Source organism: Chiloscyllium punctatum, chromosome 42 (genome assembly GCF_047496795.1).
Source record: "Chiloscyllium punctatum isolate Juve2018m chromosome 42, sChiPun1.3, whole genome shotgun sequence".
Taxonomy (NCBI): domain Eukaryota; kingdom Metazoa; phylum Chordata; class Chondrichthyes; order Orectolobiformes; family Hemiscylliidae; genus Chiloscyllium; species Chiloscyllium punctatum.
This window is the reverse complement of record NC_092780.1, coordinates 65,366,124-65,393,559: the sequence shown is the minus strand read 5'-3', so window position 1 is coordinate 65,393,559 and position 27,436 is coordinate 65,366,124. Positions and strand designations below refer to the sequence as shown.

The 27,436-nt window shown below is 44.1% G+C and overlaps 1 protein-coding gene across 2 annotated transcripts in view; it reads right to left on the bottom strand.

Annotated features, from left to right (window-relative positions):
- The window catches only part of ace (angiotensin I converting enzyme (peptidyl-dipeptidase A) 1), a 175,688-nt gene that overhangs the window by 83,120 nt on the left and 65,132 nt on the right, over positions 1-27,436 (bottom strand). For both annotated transcript variants that reach the window (XM_072561039.1, XM_072561038.1), the window contains exons 2-5: positions 26,568-26,732; positions 14,779-14,872; positions 6,973-7,116; positions 4,306-4,497 (exon numbers count right to left, since the gene is read on the bottom strand). In XM_072561039.1, the coding sequence (XP_072417140.1) occupies positions 4,306-4,497; positions 6,973-7,116; positions 14,779-14,872; positions 26,568-26,732 (595 nt within the window). The remainder of the gene's footprint in view (positions 1-4,305; positions 4,498-6,972; positions 7,117-14,778; positions 14,873-26,567; positions 26,733-27,436) is intronic.

Here is a 27,436-nt window from a genome sequence, read left to right as displayed (position 1 = left end):
ACTCTGTCGGAAGATTAGGAAAAAGAAAGATTAAACTGATATGGACAGCACAGTGGTTCAGTGGTTAGCACTGCAGCCTCACAGCTCTGGGGACCTGGTTTCGATTCCACCCTTACAAGGTGGTCTCTGTGGAGTTTGCATGTTCTTCCTGAGTCTGCATGGGTTTCCTCCGGGTGCTCTGGTTTCCTTCCACAGTCCAAAACTGTGCAGGTTAGGTGGATTGCCCATGGGTTATGCAGGTTAGGTGGATTGCCCATGGGTTATGCAGGTTAGGTGGATTGCCCATGGGTTATGCAGGTTAGGTGGATTGCCCATGGGTTATGCAAGGCCACAGGGATCTGATGTGGAGATGCTGGTGCTGGATTGGGGTGGACAAACTCAGAAGTCATACAGCACCGGCTTATAGTCCAACAGGAGGCTTCACCTGACAAAGGGGCAGTGCTCTGAAAGCTTGTGGTTTCAAATAAACTATAACCTGGTGGCGTATGACTTTGTCCACAGATATGGTAAGGGGGTGGGTCTGGGTGGGATGTGGTTTGGAAGACCAGTGTGGAATGTTTGGGCCAAATGGGCCACACTGTGGGGCTTCTGCAATACCCACGGTAGTTTCGAAGAATGAGAGGTGATCTAGAACACATACACCCCTGAAGGTGCTTGACCAGGTGTTCCGAATAGAATGCCTACAGTGAGGAAACAGGCCTTTTGGCCCAACAAGTCCACACCGACCCTCCAAAGAGTAACCCACCCAGACCCATATTTACTCTATATTTACTCTATATTTACCCCTGACTAACGCACCTAACCTACACATCCCTGAACATTTTGGACAATTTAGCATGGCCAATTCACCTAACCTGCATGTCATTGGACTGTGGGAGGAAACTGAAGCACCTGGAGGAAACCCATGCAGACATGGGGAGAATGTGCAAACTCCACACAGACATCCGCCTGACGCTGGAATCGAACCCGGCTTCCTGGTGCTGTGAGGCAGCAGTGCTAACCACTGAGCCACCATGCCGCTCATTGTGAGGGAAGTGAGAGGAATTTCTTGTCTTAGGGAGTCATGAGCCCGGGGAACTCTCTGCCCTGGAACGTGGTGAAGGGAAAGGCAGAGACAAATAAATTCCTGACTAACAAAGGAGTCAAAGATGATTGGGGTTTGATGGGAATGTGGAGTTGCGGTCACCATCAGAATAGTCTGGATCTTACCAAATGGTGGAGCAGGTTTGGGAGGAGTATCATTATCTCGGCTCCAAAATTATATATTCACATTTTAGTAAAAATTACAGGGTTTTTCATTAAATTGAAACAATTCTACGAGCATATCATGGAGTAGCTGCTGAGAGCGCCAAGATGCTCAATAAGTGAGAGATTGATTGATTGTTGGATGTTAAAGGAATGAAAGGTGAATGAAGGTGAGGTGGAAACATAGAGCTGAGGTTAAGGGTCAAGCATGATCCTACTGAAAAGTGGAGTCGGGGCAAGAGGCAATGAACCTGCTCCTGTTTCTTATGCTTTTATGATCATTGTCTTCTAACCAAACAGCAGCACCCCACCCCACATCAATATTCTGAGGTTCCAGATTGTGTCTTAGAGCTCCCTCTGTTTATTAATCCTTCATCTCTGGGAACTTATATACAATTGCAAAGTTTGACCATAAGACAATAAGATATCAGAGCAGAAATTAGGCCATTCAGCCCGTTGAGTCATGGCTGATAAGTTTCTCAACCCCATTCTCTCACTTTCTCCCCATAACCCTTGATCCCCTTGATAAACAAGAACCTATCTATCTCTGTCTTAAATATACTCAATGATCTGGCCTCCACAGCCTTCAGTGGCAATGAATTCCATAGATTCACCACGCTCTGGTTGAAGATGTTTCTCCTTATTTCTGTTCTAAAAGGTCTTCCCTTTACTCTAAGGCTGTGCCCTTAGGTCCTAGTCTCTCCTACCAATGGAATCATCTTCCCAACATCCACACTGTCCAGGCTATTCAGTATTCTGTGTGTTTCAACTAGATTCCCCCCTCCACCCTTCTAACCTCCATTGGGTATAGACCCAGAGTCCTCACACATTCCTCATGTTAAGCTTTTCATTCCTAGGACCATTCTCTTGAACCTCCTCTGAACACAATCCATGGCTAGTACATCCTTCCTGAGAGATGGGGCCCTAAACTATGCACACTACTCCAAATGTGGTCTGACCAGAGCCTTATAGAGCCTCAAAAGTACATCACTACTTTTATAATCAATTCCTCTCAAAATAAATGCCTTCATCGCATTTGCCTTCCTCACTACTGACTCAACCTGCCAGTTTACCTTGAGGGAATCCTGGACTAGAACTCCCAAGTTTCTCTGCACTTCAGACTTCTGAATTTTCCCCCCATTGAGAAAATAGTCCATGCTCCTATTCTTCCGACCAAAGTGCATGACCTCACACTTTCCCAGCTTGTACTCCATCTTCCACTTGGTTGCCCACTCTCCTAACCTGTCCAAATCCTTCTGAAGCCTCCCCGCCTCCTCAATGCTACTTGCCCCTCTACCTACCTTTGTATCTATGATGTGGAGATGCCGGTGTTGGACTGGGATGTACAAAGTTACAAATCACACAACACCAGGTTATAGTCCAACAGGTTTAATTGGAAACACACTAGCTTTCGGAGCATCGCTCCTTCATCAGGACACTCACCTGAAAGCTAGTGTGCTTCCAATTAAACCTGTTGGCCTATAACCTGGTGTTGTGTGATTTGTAACTTTGTATCATATGCAAACTTAGCCAGAATGCTCTCAGTTCATTTATTCAGATCGTTACTGTATAAAGTGACAAGTTGTAACACTGAGCCTTGTGGAACACCACTTGTCACCAGCTGCCATCCTGAGAAGGACCGTTTTATCCCCATTCTCTGCTTTCTGCCAGACAGCCAGGCTTCTGTCCACAGTAACACCTTCCCTCTTACCACCACAAGCCCTTATCTTACTCAGTAGTCTCTTGTGTGGCACCTGTCAAATGCCATCTGGAAGTCCAGGTAGATAACTTCCATTGGCTCTCCTTGGTCGTTCCTTCCGGAAAGAATTCAGGCAGATTTGTCAGGTAAGACTTCTCCTTGATGAAACCATGCTGACTTTGCCCTATTTTACCATACACTTCCAAGTATTCAGAAATCTCATCCTTCACAATGGATTCCAGGATTTTACCCCCCACCAAGGTTAGGCTAATCGGTCTGTAATTTTCCATCTTTTGCCTTAATCCTTTTTTAAACAGGGGGTTATATTAGTGATGTTCCAGCCCCCTGGGACCTTCCCTGACTCCAGCAATTCCTGAAAGATCACCACTAATATCTCCGCTATCTCCCTTAGAGCTCCGGTTTGTAGTCTGTCTAGCCCAGGTGATTTATCCACCTTCAGGCCATTCAGCGTTTTTTTGTACCTTCTCCTTGGCGATGACCCCATACTCAGCTCTGCTCCCTCACTATCTTGAATTTTTGGGATATTACTGTGTCTTCTACCATGAAAATTTACGTGAAGTAATTATTCAGTTCCTCAGCCATTTCCTTGTTCCTCACTACTATCTCTTCAGTGTCGTTTTCCTGCAGCCCAAGGTCCACTTTGGCCTCTCCTTTGTGCTTTATATATTGAAAGAAACTCTTATAATTTTCCTTTGTATTACTGGCTAGCTAGCCCTCGTATTTAATCTTCTCCCTCTTTGTTTATTTTTATTGCCCTCTGTTGGTCTTTGTAAACTTCCCAATCCTCTGGTTTCCTAGAGTGTCCTTCACCACAATATCTACTTTCTTTTTTGCTTTTATGCTCTCCCTGACTTCCCTCGTCAGCCACGGTTGTGTCATCCTCCATGTACCATGCTTCCTTTTCCTTGGGATGAATCTTTGCTGTGTCTCCTGAATTACTCCCAGAAACTGCTGTCATTGCTGTTCCACTGTCTTTCCTGCTAGGCTCCTCTTCCAGGCAATTCTGCCCAGCTCCTCCCTCATGCCTCTGTAGTTGCCTTTATTCAGCTGTAATACCATTACCTCTGATTCTATCTTCTCCCTCTCAAATTGCAGAGTAAATTCAATCATGTTATGATCTCTGCCTCCTAAGGGTTCCTTCACCTTAAACCCCCCTATCAAGTCTGCTTCATTGCACGACATTAAGTCCAGTGTTGCCTGGTCCCTCATGGGCTTCACCATAAGCTGCTTCAAAAACCCATCTTGGATACATTCCACAAATTGCTTAAACTTCAGATCAACTAGCTAATTTGTAGCTAATACACCAGTTATGTAAAATATTTAAATCTGCTATCAATTACCCAATAGATGTGCAGGTATCGGTCCTTTCAGATTGATGTATTTGGGTCCGTATATCTGATATAACTTCCTCCTCACAAAGGCATGAAGGTTATTGTAAAGTGGTTTGACTTGGTCATAGATCTTCTCAAGATCCTCTTTAAATGTTGGTGACTCATACCACGATCTCCAGTATGCTCCTGTGTCACTAAAACCTGCAAATAAAGCCAATTGACTGTCACTAGGAAGCTGAAGATGGTTTCATATTAAAAGAATACTTTACATTTATTCAGTTCCATTCACTTACTTTAAACATTCCGAGATGTTTCAAGGGATAGTCATTATGTTGCCAATGAGCAACATGAGGAGGTTATAATGCAGGGAAGCAAAAGCTTAGACAGAAAAGTTAGTGCTAATAGAGTCTTCTTAAAGGAGGACAGGGAGAGAGGTGAAAACTTTTAAGATGGGATTCCAGAGCCTGTTCAAGAAGCAGCTTGATTTAGATTAGTGTTGAACCTGTTTATCATTTTTAATAACTGGACCGACCCTGAGTTTGCCCAGAATTATTGGTGCCTCTGTCGCAGCGAATATAGTTGAAAACAAAACATGATTCCAAGTTCTGTCCCTGAACCTGGCATTTTTCATTCTCATGGGGGTGGAATTGGAGGCCATCATTGTTCATGGTTCTTGGACATATAAATGACTTGATGGACGGTTGACCATATAAATGACTTGGCGCCTCCACTGAAATGGGATTTTGAGAGCCCCTGGTATCTGGATTTTGGAGATTAGATCAGATTAGAGTTGGTTTGTTCCTAGTGTATTTTTACTTTAGGTGGGGAGGGAACCTCTTTGGAGAGCTGAGGTACATGCCCCTGTGGATATAATCTGAGGATATTTTTGGGACAGGGTCAGAAATTGTTTTTGGGGAGGTGAGTAAGGTCTCCTTTAAAGGAAGGGTTCAGGTGCCCTTTGGGACTGCTAACTGTGCAGTGGGCTATGTATCAAAGGTGCCATATACCCTTTGGAACTGTCCACGTCGCCAATACCTCTCAAACCTGCCAACAAATGTTGACTGTCAAAAAGTGTCGATAAATGTCAAGCAGCATCAAAATGCGTATTGATGAATGACAGTGGTCTTTCAATATAGAGCTTTCTGCAAATTAGGAATTTAAATAATAGAATTTTTTTTATCTCCTATCAGTAGTTGTGAATGCTGAATGAGTTGGCATAGTAGGTGATGAGTAGAACCTCCTCCCATTGGCTGAGTAGCCTGTCAAAGTGGACCCATCCTCTTGGAAAGGGTGATGAGTAGAAGTAGGCACTAAGTTGGCATTGGGATGTGGGGTCCATGAGGGGTAGGTAGAGGAGATTAGGTTGCATGCATTAGCAGGAGTGGGGCATGGGCAGTGTGTGAGGCTGAGGAGAATGGAAGGAATCTAAGAGTTGAGGGCTAGAGGAAAGTTTCATATTAGTCACCTTTGAGAGAAGGAAGGGCCTCCTTTGGGATACCTCAGGTGGAGTAAGTGTCTCCTTTCAAATTAAATAAAGGGGTGCTTGTGTCTGAAGAGTACACAGAGTCATTAGGATTGGCAAAATTGGAACTGTCCAAATACATGGCAGGAGTAAAAAGTCAATGCTGGCCATTTCAGAGTCTCAGCTCCCATTCTAGGATTTGTGTTGCAAGATAAACTTCATTTGGTAATTTTCACAAAGTTGTGCCTTTTGATGAACACATCTAACTGTTTATTGAATGGAAATAATCTTTGAGGTGAAAGGTGAATAAAATTTTTTTATAAGTCATTGCATACTGAGTGAAATGTTTGTTTTGGTAAGGGTTTGTTTGAAGCAATTTCAAAGTATTGGATCTTTCAAAATAAAATGAACGCTTTTTCAAAATAGAGACATCATCATCAGACTTACCCTTTTGTTTTATGTCAGGAAGCCCCCTGAGTTATGTCCATGCTGGATTATAGGTGACTTGGCATGGAAGGGAGAAGGAAAGTGTAGTCAGGAGGGTGTAAGAGTTGGCACTGAGTTGACATGGAGGTTTCAAAGAGTGATGGAGATGATTGGAGGCATTTGGGTATGAGGCCATGAGAGATGGCTAGGTTGGAATGGGGCTACAGGCACCGTGGAGAGGCCATGGAGGATGGGTCCACTTTGACAGGCTACTCAGCCAATGGGAGGAGGTCTACTCATCACCTACCATACCAACTCATTCAGCATTCACAACTACTGATAGGAGAGAAAAAAAATACTTTTATTACTTAAATTTCTATTTTGCAGAAAACACTATATTGAAAGACCACTGTCATTCATCAATGCACATTTTGATGCTGCTTGACATTTATTGACACTTTTTGACAGTCAATATTTGTTGGCAGGTTTGAGAGGTCTTGACGATGTGGACAGTTCCAAAGGGTATATGGCACCTTTGACACATAGTCCTCCCTCTCATGACCCCGTCCCCTCTTCACAACAGTAGGAGAACAACATAATATTTAGGCAAGAATGACATATGCTACAGTGAGTCAGTTAAAACAAGCTTACTGCTTTTAACAAGGAATTACCTCATTACTTTTACTGTGACAAAACTACAGTGGGGTTTTTTCTGCCGGTTCCTCAGAGTCTGTCACCTTAACCTGACTGTTAGGTGAGATCCGCATCGTTTGGGTAAAGTCACTTACCATCCAGTTGTGAAGCTTTGTTACTCATTTTCACAAATTCTGTGTACTTGTCCCTTAGTGGATTTCCTGCAGAATTGTGCCAACCCTCCCATGCATACAGCAGCTTTTTGTAACTCCGAGATTTTGCCAATAGGTTCACGAGATCTGGAACACCACAAAAAATGCAGTTAGAGCATCCACAGGATGTCAGAAGAAAGAGACCTACATGAAAGTCACAATCTTTACATTGGACAAAGAAACACACCCTCATTCAGGCAACCAGAGTCCCTTCACATACTGCCAGGGCAAGTACAGCATAGAGTGTGTTGCTGGAAAAGCACAGCAGGTCAGGCAGCATCCAAGGAGCAGGAGAATCGACATTCCAGGCATAAGCCTCATTCCTGATGAAGAGCTTATTCCTGAAACGTCGACTCTCCTGCTCCTCGGACGCTGCCTGACCTGTTGTTCTTTTCCAGCACCACTCTCTCGACTCGGGTGTCCAGCATCAGTGGTCCTCACTTCCTCAAGTACAGCACAGCCTAGATGGAGTATAAAGATCCCCATTCGATGACCTGTCAAACACTCCTTAGGGCAGGTACAGCACATCATTTTTCTTTGAATTGTTTTTATTCATTCTTGAGGTATCTGGGAGTGACTGGGTCATTGTTTATTACTTATCCCTCAGTGGCCTTTAGAAGGTGATGGTGAGCTGCCTTCTTGAACCGCTGAGTCAGTATGATATAGGCACATCACAGTGCTGAGAGGGAGGGAGGTCCAGTAGGTTTGAACCACAGTGAGGGTGAAGAAACAGTGATATATTTCCAAGTCGGGATAGTGAATGACATGGAGGGGAACTTGCAGGTAGTGGCTTTCCCATGAATGTGCTGTCCCTGTTCCTCTAGATGGTAGTGTTCATGGGTTTGGCATGTGCTATCTAAGGAGTTTTGGGGAATTTCTGCAGTGCCTGTTATAGATGATACGCACCTCCGCTACTGACTGTTGTGGTGGAGGGAGTGAATGTGATACTAATCTGTTTTGTCCTGGATGGTGTCAAGCTTCTTAAGTGGAACTGTACCCATCCAGGCAAGTGGGGAGTACTCCATTACACTCCGAGCTTGTGCCTTGTAGATGGTGGACAGGGTTTGGGGAGGCAGGAGATGAGTCACTTTGCCACAATATTTGTAGCTTCTGACCTGCCCTTGCAGCCACTGTGTTTATGTGGTTAGTCCGGTTGAGTTTCTGGTCAGTGGTAACCCCAGGGATGTTGATTGTAGGGGATTCAGTGATGGCAATGCCATTGCAAGTTAAGGGGCAGTGGTTAAATTAGTCTCTTTTTGGTGATGGTCACTGCCTGGCATTTGTGTGGTGGGAACGTTGCATGTCACCTTTCAGCCTGAGCTTGGATATTGTTGCATTTTGACACGGATTACTTCACAAGCTGAGAAGTCACGACTGGTGCTGAACACGGTACAATCACCAGTGAATATCCCAATCTGACCTTGTGATGGAGGGAAGGTCAATGATGAAGCAGCTGAAGATGGTTGGACCTTGGACACTACCCTGAGGAACTCCTGCAGAGATGTTTTGGAGCTGAAATGACTGACCTCCAACAACCACAACCATCTTCGTTTGTGCCAGGTTTGATTTCAATCATGGGAGAATTTTCCCTGATTCCCATCGTCTCGAGTCTGGTGAGGGCTCCTGATAGTGCACTTGATCATTTCAGAGGGTAGGTAAGATTAACACACATTGCTGTGACTCTGGAGTCACATGGCCAGAGCAGATAAGATTGGCAGTTTCCTTCCCTACATGACATTAGTGAATCAGATGGGTTTTTGTGACAATGATTTCTGGATCACTGTTAAACATTTCTAATTCTAGATTTTATTGAATTCAAATCAATTCATTGGGATTTAAACTTAGAAAGTACCTGAGTCTCTGGGTTACTAGTCCTCTTGCTATACTAGTACTCTATCATGCTCTTCTCTCAGTGTTAGAGTAGTATCTCTCTACACTGTTCCCTAAAGATCCCCCTACTCTTTTGAACTGAAGGAATAGATCCCTCTCCACTGCCCTCATGAAACAATCCCAAGACAGGGGCAGCATGGGGTTAAATACAGAGTAAAGCTTCCTCTACACCGCCCCTATCAAACACCCACAGGACAGGGAGACCACGGGGTTAGATACAGAATAACGTTCCCTTTACACTATCCCCATCAAATGCTCTCAGGACAGCGATAGCACAGGGTTAGGTATAGAGTCAATCTCCCTTTACACTGTGCCCATTAAACACTCTGAGGACAAGGACAGCACAAGGTTAGATGTATAGTAAAGGTCTATCTCTTGACTCCACAACAAACCATCTTTTTAAAACCTTCTCCCCATTTCCTTGACTCCAACAATAAATGCAGGGAGTTCATGTGGGTGGCATGGTGGCTCAGTGGTTAGCACTGCTGCCTCACAGCACCAGGGACTCAGATTCGATTCCAGCCTCAGGCGACTGTCTGTGTGGGATTTGCACATTGTCCCCATGTCTGTGTGGGTTTCCTCTGGGTGCTCCAGTTTCCTCCCACAGTCCAAAGATGTGGAGGTTAGGCGGATTGGCTGTGCTAAATTGCCCGTAGTGTTCAGGTTATGTGCATTACTCAGGAGTAAATGTCAAGGAAAGGGTCTGGGTTACTCTTCAGAGGGTCGGTGTGGACTTGTTGGGTCGAATGGCCTGTTTTCACACTGTAGGGATTCTATGATTCCATAAAGCTGCCTCTACACTGCCCCCATCAATTACATCCAACACAGTGACAGCACAGGGTTAGGTACAGAGTAAAGGTCCATTTGCATGGTTCCTATTAAACACTCCTGGGGCAGGGACTGCACGGGGTTGTATACAGAGTAAAGGTCCATCTACATGGTCCCTATCAAACACTCCTGGGGCAGGGACTGCATGAGCTAGATGTAGAGTTCTCTGAATTCTGCCCCATTAGCATATCTTTGTCCCAACGACAGTGAGGCAATCCTCCCAGTTCTGATAACAATTATTTTGCTGATGCCTCCTCTACTGTTCAATTGACAGGAGCTTATGGAATTGAGTGTTTTCCAAATCCACAGATTCAGAGCAGGCAGCAGGATTGCCTGGGCGTGGAGAGAGGAACGGAGGAGTGATGGAGGAAAATGTGAGCTTCCATTCTGTGGAGCCTTTTGAAATATGTGAAAGGGGTGGCAATGGGATCCAGAGGAGTGAGGCCGAAACACTGGAATGATGGAGTATCGGAAACTAAGGCTTGGGAACGATCACTTAGATGGGGCAGGGGGAGAAAAAAAAGCAAAGTCATTCAGCAGTTTTACATTTGGAGGTTGGTCAGCTTTCTCTTTCATTCCCATGGTTTCAGTATACAGCTGTCTCCCCCTGGTCTGGATGCCTCCAGATGATGTGAATCTGCTGCGATCAATAACTTCAACCAGAACGCTTCCCCTTCCCGGAGTACCAACTCACTGCCCCTGGGTGAAATATCCTGGTTAATGGTCAGCTAGTTAACATCAGGCTGTCTTTACCATCTTGATGGTGTGTTTGAAATGACGTCAACCTCACTTGATAGCCAATGCCATGTGACAATGTTCAGTTTGCTTTTGTTTCAACTGTGAGAGGGGAGAGATTCAAAATGGACCTAAGGGGCAACTTTTTCACACAGAGGGTGGTGCGTGTATGGAACGAGCTGCCAGAGGAAGTGGTGGAGGTTGGTACAATTACAGCATTTAAAAGGCATCTGTGTGGGTGTATGAATAGGAAGGGTTTAGAGGGATATAGGCCAAATGCTGGCAAATGGGACTAGATTAATTTTGCATATCTGATCGGCATGGATGAGTTGGACCGAATGGTCTGTTTCTGTGCTGCGTGACTCTATGACTCTACACCTCTTGGAATATTAGAGGATGGAGGAGCATCGCTGAACAGTTGTGCCAATGATTTATGGGGTCATTACAACAATGAAGGAGGCTATTGGCCTTTGGAAGAATGAGGGATTTTAGCCTCAATGTAACCTGGTGGGAGTGCTCTCCTTGGAGTAAAGGAGATTGTATGGAGATTAAGCAGCAATTGGGCAAGTTTATGACAGGTGCAGATAAAGTAGACAGGGAATAACTGTTCACATTAACTCATGATCAGGGAACACAGGCTTAAAGATTTAAACTGGGGATACAGGGGTTGTGAAAAATAATCCTTCCACGCACTGATTGGTGAGCTGCAACTCCCTGTCACCCAGGGTGGTGGAAGCAGAAATGATCAATTATTTCATTAAGAAATTACACAGACATTTCAAGGAAATTAACTGAGATGACTACAGAAACTAAGTATGTAAATGAGACTGACTGGACCATTTATTCTGCTTTCTGTCTGTTAGCCATTTCTCAATCCACATTAATAGCTTTCCACTAATCAACTGTGCTTTAATTTTATTTACCAGTTTCCTGTTTGGGAGCTTATCAAAAGCGTTCTGGAATTTGAAAGACACCATATCCATTCATACTCCTTTCTTAATGCTACATCTAACCTCCTTAAAAAAAAACCCAAATCTGAATGAACTGGCCAAACCACAGCAGCAACAGCAGCAGAACATAGCAGCTCTGATTCCTTCAAGCTCCAAGAATTGGAGAACAAGGAAAAGGAATAGGTTATTCAGCCCATCAATCCTGCCTCATCATTCAAGATCATCTGTCACCAGGTTATAACCCAACAGGTTTATTTGGAATTATCAGCTTTCAGAACTTCCAAATAAACCTGTTGGACTATAACCTGGTGTTGTGTGATTTTTAACTTGGTCCATCCCAGTCCAACGCTGGCACCCCCACATCATTCCCGATCATGGCTGAGCATCACTTTTCTCAATGCCAGTTGCCTTCATATATCTCTACTTCACTTTTCGAATTAGAATTAGAATCTGTACAGTATGGAAACAGGCTCTTCGGCCCAACAAGTCCACACAGACCCTTCAAATGGTGACCCACCCAGACCCATTCCCCTTCCCTATATTTTACCCCAACTAATAACCTACATTATGGGCAATTCAGCATGGCCAATTCACCTAACCTGCACATCTTTGGACTGTGGGAGGAAACCAGAGCACCCAGAGGAAACCCACACAGACACGGGGAGAACGTGCAAACTCCACACAGACAGTCACCTGACGCTGGAATCAAACCCGGCTCCCTGGTGCTGTGAGGCAGCAGTGCTAACCACTGAGCCACCCTTGCCACCCTATGCCACTTGATGTCATCAGACTTCAGAAATCTATTGATTTATATCGAGAACCTGTTTGATGATTGAGTTTCCACAGACTTCTGGAGTAGAGAATTACTGGAGATTCACTGCCGTTCTGAGTGAAGAAATTCCTCCTCATCTCTTTATCCCATCCGCCTATCTCTTTAATCTCCTGGTTTAACTGTCAGCAGCCACAGGAAACACCTTAACCTCATCTATCCTGTTACATCTTGTTCGAATTTGGTAAGTTTCAATGGGATTACCTTTCAATCTTTGAACTTCTAAAGAATCCACCCCCAGTTTCCTCAATCTTCCCTCATAATGTCATTCCTTGGATTAATCTGCTGAACTACTATTGCGTTCCCTCAACGATAGGTAAAGCCCTTCTTAGATAAGGAGATCAAAACTGCATACAATGCCCCAGGCTATGTCTAATCAGAGCTGCACACAACTGCAGCTTCACCCTGTCATCAAGTCCCCTTGCAATGAACGCCAACATTATGTTCGCCTTCCTGAAGCTTGCTGCACATTCATGTTAATCTTTGGTGACTCATCAACAAGGACATCCAGATCCAGATTGGACACCTGCACTTTCCCAACCTGTCACCATGTAAAACATATTCTGAATTCTGTTCTTTCTGCTACAATGCATCACTTCACACTTATTTCCATTCTGTCCTACTCACTATGTCAGTCCTGTCTGGGTCTTCTTGGAGGTTGTTTGCATTGTCTTAGGAACAATGGAGACTGCCCACTCTTCAACAGAACGGCCATTTACTCCATCAAGTGAATGTGATCCAATCATTGAGAAAGATTGTGAAGAGCTGTGAGCCTAGTTCTCACCCTTCTGGTATCTCACTGTTCACAATTTACCTTCCTGAGAATGATCCATTTATTCCTACTCTCTGTTTTCTGTTTGTTAATCATTTCTCAATCTGTACTAATACCTTTCCACTAATCCCATACATTTTAATTTTATTTACGAGCTTCCTGTCTGGGACCTTTTCAAAAATGTTCTTAAATTCTAAATACACCACGTCCATTTATACTCATTTATTAATGCTGCAAATAATATTCTCAAAACCTCAAAATCTTTATAACAGCTACCCTGTTATAGGAAGGATATTATTAAGCTGGAGAGGATCAGAAGACATTTAGCAGGATGTTGTCCAGAATGCAGTGAGTGAGTTTTAGGGAGAGGCTGGATGGGCTGGGACTTTCTTCACTGGAACATAGGAGGCTGAGGGGTGACTTTATAAACAGGCGTCATTTCCCTAGGGTGGGGGATTTCACGACTCGGGGCCATACTTTTCAGGTGAGAGGAGAAGGATTTTTAAAAAAGACATAAGGAGCAGTGTTTGGAATGAACTTTCAGAGGCAGTGGGGGACAGAGGTACAGTTACAATGTTTAAAAGACTATTAGATAAGTACACACATAGGAAATATTTGGAGGGATATGGGCCAGGTGGTACTCATTCAGTTTAGGATTATGTTCCCATGCTCTATGACTCCATAACAGATGATTTTTTTTGTCATAAATCCATATTAACACTCCCAGTTTTATCATTCTCTTCAAATATCCAGTTCTCATATCCTTTATGATAAATGCTAACATTTTTCTTATTATTAAAATCCAACAAACAGGTCTGTACTTGTCCATTTTCTTCCTTCCTTCCTAAGCTTTGGAGTTACAATTGCTGTTTTCCACTTTACAGAAACCTTTCTAGGATCTATAGAATTTTGAACGATAGCCAGCAATGCTACCATTATCTCTCCATTATCCTTCAACACTCAGGGATAAGTCACATCTGGTCCAAAGGATTTATCAACTGTCAATCCCCCTGTTAAACTTTCAAGTCATCTTCTTTTTACCACTTGTGTAATCCTAAAGTTTTGTCATTCCATGTTGTACAGATCCCTTGGTCTCCTAGTAATTCCTGACATTTTCCTTTGTTTATTTTTCTGTCATTTCCCTGCTCTCCATTATAAGTGTAGCAATCTGATGCTCGTGTCGAGATAAACTGAGCAACTTATCCTGTAATAGACGTCTCCAAAATGAAAGACCATGCTTAATTTAGTACTGCTTGGCATCGGCTGATATGGACTTATGTTATGGACACTCAACAATGCACACTATAAGTGGAACATTCCACTCAATACCCCTTTCGTAGTTTCTTATCCTCGCAAGTATCACTCCCCTATCCATTTTGTCCCTCGCTTCTGAACTGGATGATGACCTGTTCTATCTGCCTACTGCCTGCCTTCCATCTCAGTATGCCACACGCAACAAGATTCACCAGCAGACATCCTTTGGATCAAGGATTGTAATGCTGGAGGACTCAGCCCGCATCTCACAAACCTTACTGAAATTTCATTCCCAACATGTATTCCAACAGATTGGCACCCTTGACCTATAATATTTCAAAATTGAAAGTACAGAAAATGAGACAGATGACATAGAATTCGAGGTGAGTACATTAGTCTGCTCCCAAGGTGTGTAGGAGGATACTCACATCAGGCTGCTCACTATTCCTTCTCACATTGTAGCCATTCACTTCATGCCCCACACGACTTACCAGGTTCGAGAGACCAGCAGTTGCTCTGCTGATTTGGTGGACACACCTTAGCAGTGGAATAAATGTTGTCCATTTCACTCAGGATGGTGTTGTACTGAAAAGAAAGATATGTTGGTCAACATTTTTCACTTCGAAGGGAAGGGCTATGAATCACCTGCAGGAGGCAGCGTGGAACCACAAACATAAATGTTCCCAGGTCATTATGGAGAAGAAACAAATACAGAGATCTGTGTCCACCAGCTTCTGTGCTGCCATGGCCTATAGGAGCTCTCACATTTGGTGGGTTTGTTTCTGAATGCATCTTCATTCATTTTCCTCAGATAATGCTGGACAAACTCCAATGACTCAAACTTTCTTGTTGAAGTTTCCATTATAAATCAGTATAACTCTTTCATTTGGGTCAGAAAGGTTCAAGACCCACTTCATCATGTAAACTGGGTTATCCTTCCAGTGCAGTACTAAGGGAGTGCTGCACTGCTGAAGGGGCAATGCTTTTGATGAGATACTTCACTGTAATCCCAACAACTCCTTACACCAAAGTCAAAGATCCCAAGGCATTGGTTGAAGAAAGACAAGGATGTTTCCTTGAGTCCCAGCCAATATTCCTCCCTTAAACTGATTCCACTAAAAAAAAACATTTAATTCTCTGTCATTGGCAACACTGGTTTTGATAAACTGCTGTATTTGCTTCTTTAACTTCAATGATACTTGAAAAGTAATCAACTATGAATTGTTTGGGGATATTGCACAGATAGAAAAGTACTTGGCATTCTGGTTGGACCTCATTACCAGGATTGAGAGTGTGGAGTTGGAAAAGCACAGCAGGTCAGCAGCATCCAAGGAGCAGGAGAATCGACGATTTGGGTAAAAGCCCTTCATCAGGAAAGACCCACCATTTCCTGAAATGTCAATTTTCCTGCTCCTCGGATGCTGCCTGACCTGCTGTGCTTTTCCAACACTGAACTTTTGACTCTAATCTCCAGCATCTGCAGTGCTCACTTTCACCACTTACCAGGATACAGAGCCACAGATATACGTCATTTTGATCTGATTGGTATTTATAGCTGCCAATAGCATCCTTGTAAACCCAATCTGCGCTCTCTCTAGTGTCTTGCTTCAGTACTACTGAGTGTAGTCTTATTTAGGTTCAATGCAGATTTAGTCAACCTATTTTTCAAAAGGCTCCCTTTAAGAATAAAGCCAAGTGCTTGGTCTACTGTTGTTATGACCGTGCTGCGTTCTGTGCAACCTTATGTGCAGTTGCACTACACATTACTTTGTTCTACTGTCTCACTTGGGCTTGCACCTTTCAGGTAATAAGTGACTTCCTGACTCTTCAAACTAAAATGTACTAACTCACATTTACCTGTGTTGAACTTCAATTATTTGCCCATTCTGCAAGTTAATTAATGACCTATAAATCTCTCACTATGAAAGATTAGGCCCAATAACCACAATCCTCTGTGTCCCAGAAACCAGTTTATCTAACATCTGGCAGTAATGTGGAGAGTGCACGTGCCCCAAGACCTGGGTCTGTTCCTGGGCTAGGACCAAGTTTACCTTCAGTTCGGGCAGTTGAATGTCTAGGAGATTAACAGCTAATTTGGGAGACAATTAATGAAGGATGACATCTCCTTTCTGCCTTGTAATTGAATCACTCAGTGAAGACATTAGGAATCAACTTTGTTCATAATTTTTTTGCAGAGTCGCTGGCTTGACATTGAAAATGAATCTTTAGCATGGATATTGCTCACTCGGTGTGTTGCTAAATCTCTCAGTAAAGGCACTGGGTACTCATTGTGCTATTAAACCTCTCAGAAGTCCCTTAGAAGTTTATATAATTTGATAATTATCTTTCTTTCTTCTGACCTTCAATGAGAATAGGTTCAGACTTTCCTCATATGACAAGCCCCTCATTTTAGTGAATCTTTCCTGAATGTTTCTAATGCAAATGCATCCTTCCTTAACTAAGGGCCCAAACTGTGCACAACAGTCTGTTTGTGAGCTCTCCAGCTGGAGCAAGACAGGACACAGCCTGTTATTAATTTCTCAGCACTGAGATGACAGTGAGTGTTACTAAATCTTTCTGGACTCCTACTATGCTATAAGAATTGAAGAAATAAGAACAAGAGAACACCATTAAACCTATTAAACATACTCCATCATTGGTTGATCTGCTCTTTCCCTTGGACATAAACATTGACACTGTATTGTTCAAAACTCTGCCATTCTAAATCTTGAATATGGTCAGTGACCCAGAGCAATTAATTCCACATGAATTCTCCCAAAAGCTCTTCCCCACAACTGTCCAAGGTGTAACAACTGCCCACTTCCCTCCTCCCTCCTCAGTATCCAATGGTCCAAACACAGCTTCCAGGTGAAGCAGCGCTTTGCCTTCACTTCACCCAATCTCATCTACTGTATCCGCTGCTCACAATGTGGGCCCCTCTACATTCAGGAAATGAAGCATAGGCTGGGTGTCCGTTTTGCAAAACATCTACCTTCTTCCCGTAAAAAGGTTTCCGGTTGCCTGGCACTTTAACCCCCCTCCCCCCCCCCCACCCTGTTCCCTGGCCATTACCTCAGTCTCAGGCTTGCTGCAATGCTCTAACAAAGCTCAGTGCAAGCTGAAAGAACAGCACCTCATTTTTCATTTGGAGATCCTGCAACCCTCTGGACTCAATATTGATTTCAAACATTTGAGGGCCTGGATTCTGCCATGTCCTAGCCCCTACCCAGGCCTTGTTACCACACTGCCTGCCAATAGACACTACCTATTTTTGGCCACTAACAGCCTCCATTCACAACTATTCAATCTTCCAGTTGGATTGGTATCTACTCCTTTGACTGTCCAACTGTTCCCTCTCTTTGGGCTTTATCCCGACCTATCATTTACTCCTTACCCCTCCCCCCCACCTTACCTTCTGCATATAGACTGACATTTTTCCAGCTATCATTAGTTCTGAGGAAGGGTCATTGGACCTGAAACATTAATTCTGATTTGTCTTCACACATGCTGCCAGACCTGCTGAGCTTTTCCAGCAATTTCTGTTTGTATTCGCCATGAATTCCAAAGAGTCACACTCTCTGAGAGAATAAATTCTTGTTCATCTCCATCGTAAAGCAAGCGTACCCCTTGTTTTAAAGCTGGGTCCTCTCATTCTACATTTCTCTGTCAGAGGGAACACCTACGACCCTGATAAACCCTCTCAGAATCTTTAAGGTTTCAGTAAGATCACCTTTCATTCTTCCAAATTTCAATGAGAATAAGCTCAATGTTTTCTTGGAGTCCTTGTGGATGAATCACAAAACGCTAGTGTACAAGTCCAGCAGGAAAGCAAATAGACTGTTGGCTTTTATTTCAAATATAAAAATAGTGAAGTCTGGCTAAAACTCTACAAGGTGCTCGTGAGAGCACAGTTGGAATACTTTGGATAGTTTTGGTCCTTATCCTAACGAAAGATCCACTGGCATTGGAGAAGGTTAACTAGGTTGATCCTGGGTATGGAGAGATTTTCTTATGAGGTGACATTTCGGTTGGGTCTGTACTCATTGGAGTTTAAAAGAATGAAGGATCGCAAATGGAAGAGGGAAGAGACCGAAAACAGGAAGAGGAACTAGAGCCAACATAGGGAGGAAGTGAGGACTGCAGATGCTGGAGATCAGAGCTGAAAATGTGTTGCTGGAAAAGTGCAGCAGGTCAGGCAGCATCCAAGGGACAGGAAAATCGACGTTTCGGGCATGAGCCCTTCTTCAGGAACCATTCTTCAGAAGCCATTCCTGAAGAAGGGCTCGTGCCTGAAACGTCGATTCTCCTGCTCCTTGATGTTGCCTGACCTGCTGCGCTTTTCCAGCAACACATTTTCAGCTCAAGATAGGGAGAAATCAGTTCTTTCTTTCCAGACAATTATATGACTTTGGAATTCTCTATCTCAAAAGGCTGTTTAAACAGGGTCGCTAAATATTTTAAGGTGCAAGTAAATAGATTCATTGCTTGGAAAAGGAGTCAACTTTTATTGTAAAGTGGAATAGGTACACAAACGAATCAGAGTCGAAGAGTGTGGTGCTGGAAAAGCACAGCAGATCAGGCAGCATCTGAGGAGCAGGAGAGTCGACTGGTTTCGAGCATAAGCTCTTCATCAGGAATGAGGCTTGTGGGCCAAGGAGCCTGAGACATAAATAGGAGAGGGGTGGGGCTGGAGGGAAGGTGATTGAGAGTGCAATAGGGAGATGAAGGTGAGGGAGAAGGTGATAGATCGGAGAGGAGGGTGGAGTGGATAGGTGGGAAGGAAGATGGACTGATAAGACAGGTCATAAGGGCAGTGCCAAGTTGGAGAGTTCGATCTGGGATAAGGTGGGGGAGGGGAGATGAGGAAACTGGTGAAATCCACATTGATGCCACGGGGTTGGAGGGTCCCAAAGCGGAAGTTCTTCCTCCGGGTGTCGGGTGGTTAGGGAGTGGCGACGGAGAAGGCCCAGGACTTGGTGGAGTCAGAGGGGGAGTTGAAGTGTTTGGCCAATGGGCAGTGGGATTGTTTCATGCATGTGTCCCAGAGATGTTCACTGTAATGTTCTGCAAGTTGGCGTCCTGTCTCCCCAATGTAGAGGAGACCACATCGAGAGCAACATTCACATCGAAGAGTGTGGTGCTGGAAAAGCACAGCAGGTCTGGCAACATTCAAGCAGCAGGAGATTCGACACTTCAGGCATAAGGAATGTGTGGAAGTGCAGGTAAATCTCTGACAGATGTGGAAGGCTCCTTTGGGGCCTTGGATGGAGGTGAGAGGGGAGGTATGGGCACAGGTTTTACAATTCCTGTGGTGACAGGGTAAGGTGTCGGGAGTGGGGTGTAGGTTGGTGGGGGGTGGGGGGGTGGGGGTTGGGAGGGGAGGGGAGGAGCACATGGACCTGACAAGGGAGGCATGGAGGGAATGGTCTCTGTGGAACACTGATAGGGGTGGGGAGGGAAATATATCTCTGGGTGGTGAGGTCTGTTTGTAGGTGATGGAAATGGAGGAGGATGAGGAGATGTACCTAGAGGTTGATGGGGTGGAAGGTGAGGACTGGAGGTTCTGTCTTTGTTGCAGTAGGAGGGGTGGGGTTCAAGGGCGGACGTGCGGGAGGTGAAGGAGATACGCTGGATGGCATCATCAACCATGTGGGAGGGAAAATTGTGGCCTTTGAAGAAGGAGCCTATCTGGGATGTTCAATGTTAGAATTGGTCCTCCTGGGAGCAGATGTGGCTGAGGTGGAGGAATTGGGTATAAAGGATAGCGTTTTTACAGGAAAGGGTGGGAGGAGGTGTAGTCCAGGTAGCTGTGGGAGTCGGTGGGTTTGTAATAGATGTCCGTGTTGAGTTGGACACCGGAAATGGAGATGGAGAGGTCCAGGAAGGGGAGGGAAGTGTCTGAGATGTTCCAGGTGAACTTAAGGTCAGGTTGGAAGGTGTTGGTGAAGTGGATGAACTGTTAGACCTCCTCATGGGAGCACGAGGTGGTACTGATACAGTCATCAATGTAGCGGAGGAAAAGGTGGGGAATGGTGCCAGTGTAACTACGGAAGATGGACTGCTCCACTTTTCCTACAAGGAGGCAGGCAGAGCTGGGGCCCATGCAGGAGCCCATGGCTACCCCTTTTGTCTAGAGGAAGTTGGAGGAGTGAAGGAAATGATCTTATTGAAATCTGGAGCAGAGTTGAAGGGCTGAATGGTCTACTTCTTTTCCTAACTCATATACTAGTCATAGAATCAAACAGCACAGAAACAGACCATTCAGTCCAACCAATCCATGCTGACCATAATCCCAAACTAAACTAGTCCCAGCTGCCTGCTCCTGGCCCATATCCCTCCAAATCTTTCCTATTCATGTCCTTATCCAAATGTCTTTTAAACATTGTAACAACTGCATCCACTACTTCCTCAGGAAGTTCATTCCACTCTCTGCATAAAAATATTTGCCCCCATGTCTTTTTAAAATCCTAGTCCTCTCACTTTAAAAATATGCTCCCTAGTCTTGAACTCTCCCACCCGATGGAAAAGACATCTGCCATTCACCTCATTATTTTATAACCCTCCATAAGGTCACCTCTCAATCTCCGATGCTTCAGTGATAAAAGTTCTAACCTCTTCTTATAATTCAAACCCTCCATTCTGGGCAACATCCTGGTAAATCTCTTCTGAATCCTCTCCAGCTTAATAATATCCTCCCTGTAGCAGGGAGACCAGAACTGGACATAGTCCTCCAGAAGACACCTCACCAACATCCTGCATAATCTCAACATAACGTCTCAACTCCTATATTCAAAGTTCTGAGCAATGCAGACAAGCTTGCTAAATGTCTTCTTAATCACTCTGTCTACATGTGATGTAAACTTCAAAGAATTATGTACCTGAACCTCTAGGTCTCTCTGTTCTACAACACTACAACATGGTCATAAGTTCAACAACATTGCCACCTTCATGTGGTGTAATGAAATCTTTTTCTGAAACAAATAACTGTGATATATGGAAGGTCTTTGCTTTGAAAGGTAAATGACCATTAAACCACATTGTGAAAATGGAAGCATCTTCAGAGTCAGAACAAAAGATTATCCACTGGGTAAAGTGCTACATTGCACTTCACAATTTTGAAATTTAACTTTTATTTATGGAATTGTAGAGTCATCGGATCATACAGCATGGTAACAGACTCTTTGGTCCAATTCATCTACATCAACTGGACATCCCAATCTGACCTAGCCCCACTTGCCAGCTCTTAGTCCGCGTCCCTCTAAACCCTTCCTATTCATATTGTGATCCAGATGCCTTTTAAATGTTGCAATTCTACCAGCCTTCACCACTTGCATCAGTTGTCCCCTTTGCTCCCATGTTTTCACTGATGTTGGATGTTTCAGTGATTAGACAGTTGACTGAGCTCTAGGCTCACTTCACAGCTTCAACATAATCAACTCCAGATGCTTTTTTGACATGATTGTTGAATGGAATCTAATTACAAATGCCTGGCTTAGTTTCAAATCTGCAAATGAGTTCAACTCAGTAAGACTTGTTGCCTTTCCTACCAAAGGAACTGGGAGCTGTGTTGTTTTGTCAGTTTTATAATAAGTTAAGAGGATAATAGTTCTTTAAGTAAATGACTGTTCATTTCCTTAGCGTACAGACCTTTATAGGCTTATTATAGGACATGTGAGCTCCATATATAGTGAATATTAGGTATGTCAATCGGGGAAATAAGAAGGGTATTAGTCAGAGGATAACTATGGAGGTAGGGCAGTCTATGGGAGTGATGGGATCTGGGGACTATGGATGGTGAGAATATGTATGCAAATGGATAAGCATGAAAGAGGTACAGGGATGAGTATATATGAGATAAGAGGATATGGAGGGTGAGGAGTTATGAGTGTGTGGTGTTTTGTCGGGCTGAGTGAATACAGAGGTGTTGAGAAGATTGGGGGTATTACACAGTCGAGTAATGGAGGTGAGTGGTGTTAGCGGGTGAGGGCTAATGGGTTTTACACTCAGCTCCAGAACTGAGCCAATGTCCCTGTAAAGGGAGGGGGTCGGGGAGGGGGGGGGGGGTCGCTGAATTGACATTTGACTGCCTCTGGGATTGTTGCAGCAGGAGCAGCCCCTTCAATCCCACCCCATGCCCATTTCACCCTGATGTAAATGTTATGTTGGGCCCTGCCAGTAAAGAGGTAGGCTCATCCCATTGAGAAATGGTCCAATTGTCAGTTCCAGACTCCATGCTGAAAACACGGTCCTTCAATTCATCTCACAGGACTACATTCCAATCTGTCCTTTGATCATGAGTCAATGTCGCTACAATGCAGTCTAATAGTTCATACAAGCTATTAATATCAATATAATTAGTTAAGGCAGATCCTTGTGGGATTCCACAAGGTGCAGTTTGCCAGTATGAAAGCAAACCATTTATCCTGAATCTGATTCCTGTTAGTTAGCCAATTATCTATCCATGTTAATATATTACTCCCAAAAATGTGAACTGTGACCATTAAATTACAGAACCTTATAAAGTGATGTATTTTGGACAGAAACTAGCATCATACATTGAAACAAATGAAACCTGAAAGATATGATAGATATGTTGCTTGTGACAGTTTGGAAAACTACATTCAAAGGTATGACAGTATACAGAAAGTGGCTCGACAAATTAATACCTGGGTTACAATAAATGTAAATTTCATTGAGCCATGAAAAACATGAAAGAAAATGAGATCCAACCATGCTGAATAAGAGAAGACAATGTAATAATAGCAAAATACTGTGGATATTTTGTAAATGGTCTAGACATTGAGATTGTTGGTGGAGAAAGATGTTTAAAAAAAGAGTATAAGTTAAAGTATGAAAGGACCTCTCGATTATGAGCAAAGTAAACAAGACACAGGAAAGGCTGTTGGGGGGAGAATGTGAAAAATCAAAGTTTGGGCGAAGATTTGTAGCTCGGGTGCTCGTTGTTGTGGTTCTGTTCGCCGAGCTGGGAATTTGTGTTGCAAACGTTTTGTCCCCTGTCTCGGTGACATCCTCAGTGTTTGGGAGCCTCCTGTGAAACGCTTCTGTGATCTTTCCTCCAGCATTTATAGTGGTTTGAATCTGCCGCTTCCGGTTGTCAGTTCCAGCTGTCCGCTGCAGTGGCCGGTATATTGGGTCCAGGTCGATGTGTTTGTTGATAGAGTCTGTGGATGAGTGCCATGCCTCTAGGAATTCCCTGGCTGTTCTCTGTTTGGCTTGTCCTATAATAGTAGTGTTGTCCCAGTCGAATTCATGTTGCTTGTCATCTGTGTGTGTGGCTACTAAGGATAGCTGGTCGTGTCGTTTTGTGGCTAGTTGGTGTTCATGGATATGGATCGTTAACTGTCTTCCTGTTTGTCCGATGTAGTGTTTTGTGCAGTCCTTGCATGGGATTTTGTACACTACATTGGTTTTGCAATATAGGCCACTATAAATGTCGGAGGAAACAGCACAGAAGCTCTTCACAGGAGGCTCCCAAGCACTGAGGATGTCACCTAGACAGGGGACGAAACGTTTGCAAGACAAATTCCCAGCTCGGCAAACAGAACCACAACAATGTGAAAAATATCAAGAACAGACATAATGCAGCCTGAATTCAATGTTGAGACTTCAAGGCGGTAAGGTGCAGAAAGGGAGGTGTTTCATGATGTGCTGGTTAGGTGAATTGGCCATGCTAAATTGCCCATAGTGTTCAGGGATGTGTGGGTTAGGTGCATGAGTCAGGGGTAAATGCAGAATAGTAGGGTAGGGGGAATGGATCTGAGTGGATTACTCTTCAGAGGGTCAGTGTGGACTTGTTGGGCCAAATGGCCTGTTTCCACACTGTAAGGATTCTATGATTCTAAGTTGTCCCTCAAACTTGTATTAAACAATGTTAGAATATTCTAACAGGCCCAGGATAGGAATGTTGCCATGACAGCCAGATAGTGTATTGACAAAGTAAGCAAATAGGTGGTCAGGGTCATTCTTATGGACAGGGTAAGAACATTCTGCAAAGAGTTTGGTCTAGTCAACATAAAGGAGACCACACTGTGAGCAGGGAAGGTAGCAGATTGGATTGGACAGTGAGGATGGAGGAGGTGATTGGACAAGTGTTACACCTTCTGTGATCATACAGAAAAGGTGCCATGGGGAAGGCAGAGAATGTATTGGGAGGGATGGAGGAGTAAACCAGGGTGGCATGGAGGGAATACTCCCTGACAGTGGAAGGCAGGGGAAGTTGTGTTTGGTGGTGGCATCCTGCTGGAGGGGACAGAAATGAAAGAGGATTATCCTTTGAATATGGAGACTAGGAGAGCAGAAAGTAAGGGCAAGGGGAACCCTTCATTGTTCTGGGAAAGAGAGAAAAATAGTGAGGGTGAAGGTGTTGAATATGGGTTGGTTTCAGCTAAACCACAATGCGGATGGTTGGGGAATCCTCCGTTGAGGAAAAAGGAAGTCATATCGGAGGCAGCCAGTTAAAGGTGGCGTCGTAACAGATGTGATGGAGCCGGAGAAGCTGGGAGAGTGGAATGGAATCCTTACAGGAAGCAGGGTCTGGGGATGTAAAGTCAAGGCAACTGTGGTAGTCATTGGGTTTGTAATGGATATCAGTGGCCACCCTATCCCCAGAAATGAAGTTAAAAAAAAATCATACAACACCAGATTATAGTCTACCAGTTTATGTGGAAGCACTAGCTTTCGGAGCGCTGCTCCTTTGTCAGGTAGCTAGTTACCTGAAAGCTAAGTACTTCCAATTAAACCTGTTGGACTATAACCTAATGTTGTGTGATTTTTAACTTTGTCCACCCCAATCCAACACCGGCATCTCCATATCATGGCCCAGAAATGAAAACAGAGATGTCAACAGAGAGGAGTTAGAGATGGACCAGGTGAAAGTGAGAGAATGATTAAAGCTGGAAGCAAAACTGATAAATTTGTTCACTTCTGAGTGAGAGCAGCACCAAAATGTCATCTATGTAAGAGAGAAAGAGTTACAGGAGGGTCGGACTGGTACAGGGAATGTTCCATATCCCTCACAAAGAGACAGGCAGATATCCAGGGCCTTACCTTTAACTTGGAGAAAATGAGATGAGTTAAAGGAGAAAGGCAGAGATGGGTGATGGGGATGGTGATGATGCTGAAACTGTGCAGGCCCCTTTTCAAGGAAGAATTGGGGAATTTTCAGACCATCCTGATGGGGAACAGACGTATAGAGGGACTGTACAGCCATGGTGCAAGAGGAGGCAATTTGTACCAAAAAGCTGGAAATTGTGGAACTGACGTAAAGCATCAGAAGAATCACGAATGTAAGTTGGAAGAAGCTAAATAAGGGAAGAGGGAACAGAGTTATAATGGGAAGAAGGAGCAGGAATGAACTGGCATGATGGGGCAGTCAGGGCAGTCCTGTTTGTGGATTTTGGGAAGGAGGTAGAGGTGAGCTATGCAGGGACTGAGACGGGAAGCCATGGGGGTGGTGATTTCCAGAGGAGATGAGATCAGTGACAGTCCTGGAAACTACAGCCTGATGTTCAGTGTGGGGGGGGATCATCATCCAGGGGGAGATAGGAGAAAGGGTCTGGGAGTTGGTGCTTCGCCTGTGATCGGTAGAGGTCTGCATGTCATAATCACGGCACCCTTATCATCCAGAATGATAATGAAATTGGGGTGAGACCTGAAGGTATGGAATGCAGCAAGTCAAACAGAATTGTGTTAGATCACAGTGAAATGTTTATAAAATTACCAGGCTGTGTTGTAAGCCTGAGGATTGGGAGCAAATTCTGCTCTCAATTTTTCAGTAAGTAAGCACTTGCATTGAAATGTTGTTTTCCTTGGTTGGGGAATCCAGAGCATGAGGGACTAACGAATTTGGATTGAGAAGAAAACAAACATTTCTTCACTCAGAATAATTGGGATTCTCTACAACAAAGGGGTAATATATTCAAACCTGAGGTAGACAGGTGTTTGATTTCTTCGAGAATCAAGTAATATGTAAAATGGACAGAAAAATGGAATTGAGGCAGAAGATCAGACATGAGAGTAACAAACATACTGGAGAGGCTAGGATGGCTTAGCTAGCAGCTGCTTCTAAACTCAATATAAAATATATCTGTCTACAATATCTGAGCATTTACAATAGTGCCTCCTTGCTTGGCTCCAAGCCAAGTTGGGGAATCAATAATTGTTTCAGAGAGGACCATTACATTTGGAGTATATAGTTTGGCAATAATGAGACCACCAGAACCCCTGAGATGGCAGAGCTCTTAAGATAACTAAAAATTACCTTCTTTCTTTCATTAGGTTGGAGATTCGCAGGTCCCAAGACACCAATGCTCTCGATGATTTTCGTCAAGCTTGTATCATTGAACTGGTCTTTGATTTTGTAAAATTCTTTTGCTTTCTTGGCCCAAGCTTCCACAAATTCCTGCTCTTCCAAGGAAGCATTGATCTGTGTTTCAAACAGTAAGACCACCTGTTAGTCCAGTAACATTTACTTCAGCTGATCTCCCCCACCATCTCTCTTTGCAGGAAGGTCAAGCTCCTGGAGCCCCCACCGACACTGAGAGTGTCCCCATAGCTCATCACCGTCTGCTCATGGGCAAACAGGGACAGGCAAGAAATGCAAACCAGCCAGTGACACACACATCCCACAATAGAACAAAGAAAACTCCAACTTCATGTCCAAATGCCAGGATGTTCAGGAAGACTGTCCTTCCTCACACATTTTCAGCAGGGATCGCTGGATACCATTGGGAACAAGAATCCCTGATTAATTGAATCAAAGCAAAATACAGTGGATGCTGGCGATCTGAAATGAAACAGGAAGTGTTGGAGAAACTTAGCAGGTCGCTGTGAAAGCCTCTGACCTCACCAGTGACCAGCACAATCTCGGATAATGTCAGAGGAATTCTTCACCCGTCTCTCATAATCCTATCTCTCCTGAGGGAGTTTGATGGGGATAGTGTTGAGTGAGATTTACTCTGTTTTTAACCCCTGTGCAGTCCTGTTCCGGGAGTCGTTGATGGGAATGGTGCAGAGGGAGCTTTACTCCATATCAAATCTTGTGCTGTACCTGTCCTGGGAGTTTTTGATGGGGACAGTGGAGAGGGAGCAATACTCTGTATCTAACCTCATGCAGTTCCTATCCTGGGA